This window comes from Alligator sinensis, unplaced genomic scaffold (genome assembly GCF_000455745.1).
Source record: "Alligator sinensis unplaced genomic scaffold, ASM45574v1 scaffold872_3, whole genome shotgun sequence".
Taxonomy (NCBI): domain Eukaryota; kingdom Metazoa; phylum Chordata; order Crocodylia; family Alligatoridae; genus Alligator; species Alligator sinensis.
The window spans coordinates 1,662,736-1,664,009 of record NW_005842137.1 but is presented as its reverse complement, the minus strand read 5'-3'; the positions used below and the strand labels follow the sequence as shown (position 1 = coordinate 1,664,009).

The window sequence follows — 1,274 nt, the reverse complement described above, 5'->3', positions numbered from 1 at the left end:
CCTTTCTCTATTTTTTTTAAAGGCTGTGGATTCCTGATGTTTTATCAAATGGGAGTGATGAAAGCTCTACAAGAACTGGCACCTGAGATACTGAGATCAGCATCCAAGATCTATGGGACATCCTCCGGGGCACTTATAGCCACATTAGTGACTTGTGGGTGTGAAATAGGTAAGAAACGCCTGGTTGAATTTACTGTGTCGTATTGTGCTTTTTAAAGAAAAGTCATTGGACAAGTCTAAAAGTACTGACTGGAGCGTTCATTAGGAAAAAGGAAAACATAACCCATGCAGCCTAGAAACAGCAATGGTTGCACTTTCTACTAAGGGGCCACAGCTCCAGTTATGTATAGTAGTAGATACCCATTAATAGTGCTATAGATGCTATGTAGTGTTACAGTAATAGTATCCTGTAGCGTTCTAGATGCGAGAATAAGTTAATTAATTCTTATGGAATCTACCAGCTGATAAACCCAACAGCTTATAGGTTTTGTTGCTTTAATACGCAGCCATTGGACTTCATCTGCTGTAATAAAAGCCTTCATTATCCCCAAAAATGTTGTTTCTTGCCCCTGCACTGTTATTTACCAACTTTGGTAAAATCATTTTTGAACCTTTTTGAACCTTCCCATTCAGTTTTCACATACAAACATAAAACTCCCCTTGACTTCTCTGTCTTTGGCCCGCACAGATTTAAGGGCAAGACTTGCTCCCATATGGCTGCATGATCTACTAAGCATGGTCACTTTTTCCTTCTAGATGCAGTGGTTGGTTACATGACTGAAACTGTGAAAAATATGGAGGGTTCAATCCTCCGGTACCTGTATCCAAATAATAGAGTAATCCTGAATATACAGAAGGCGTTAGAAAAATGTCTGCCAGATAACGCTCACCAGCTGGCTTCACGGAGGCTGCACATTTTTCTTACTCAAGTATCAGGTCTCCAAAATGTTGTGGTATCAGAGTTCAGCTCCAAGGAGGAGATCATTCAGGTAAAAGCAGCTTTCTGAGTTTGGAGTAAATGGAATTGAGAGTCTGAGAAGCTCCTTCACAGAGGTATAAGGGGAAGTGTACTGGTGTAATGGGAGGTATAATGCAAGCCCTGATCCACAAACACTCTTTGACTGTTTATCTCATTTTGGACATATTAATGTTTTCAGCATGGGAAGTAGCCAGGTCAGTCCCTGGTGTCAGGCAGGACAGTGGCCATGGCTTATGATAGATTTACACATCCCAAGGTTATGGAACAGCTGAGGCTTCCCCACACCTACCATCCC

General features: G+C 41.5%; 1 protein-coding gene across 1 annotated transcript in view; it reads left to right on the top strand.

Annotated features, from left to right (window-relative positions):
* Positions 1 to 1,274, top strand: part of LOC102387599 (patatin-like phospholipase domain-containing protein 1) — a 7,889-nt gene that overhangs the window by 2,608 nt on the left and 4,007 nt on the right. Inside the window, exons 2-3 of the mRNA XM_014520648.1 lie at positions 23 to 169; positions 757 to 989. Coding sequence (XP_014376134.1) covers positions 23 to 169; positions 757 to 989 — 380 coding nt within the window. The remainder of the gene's footprint in view (positions 1 to 22; positions 170 to 756; positions 990 to 1,274) is intronic.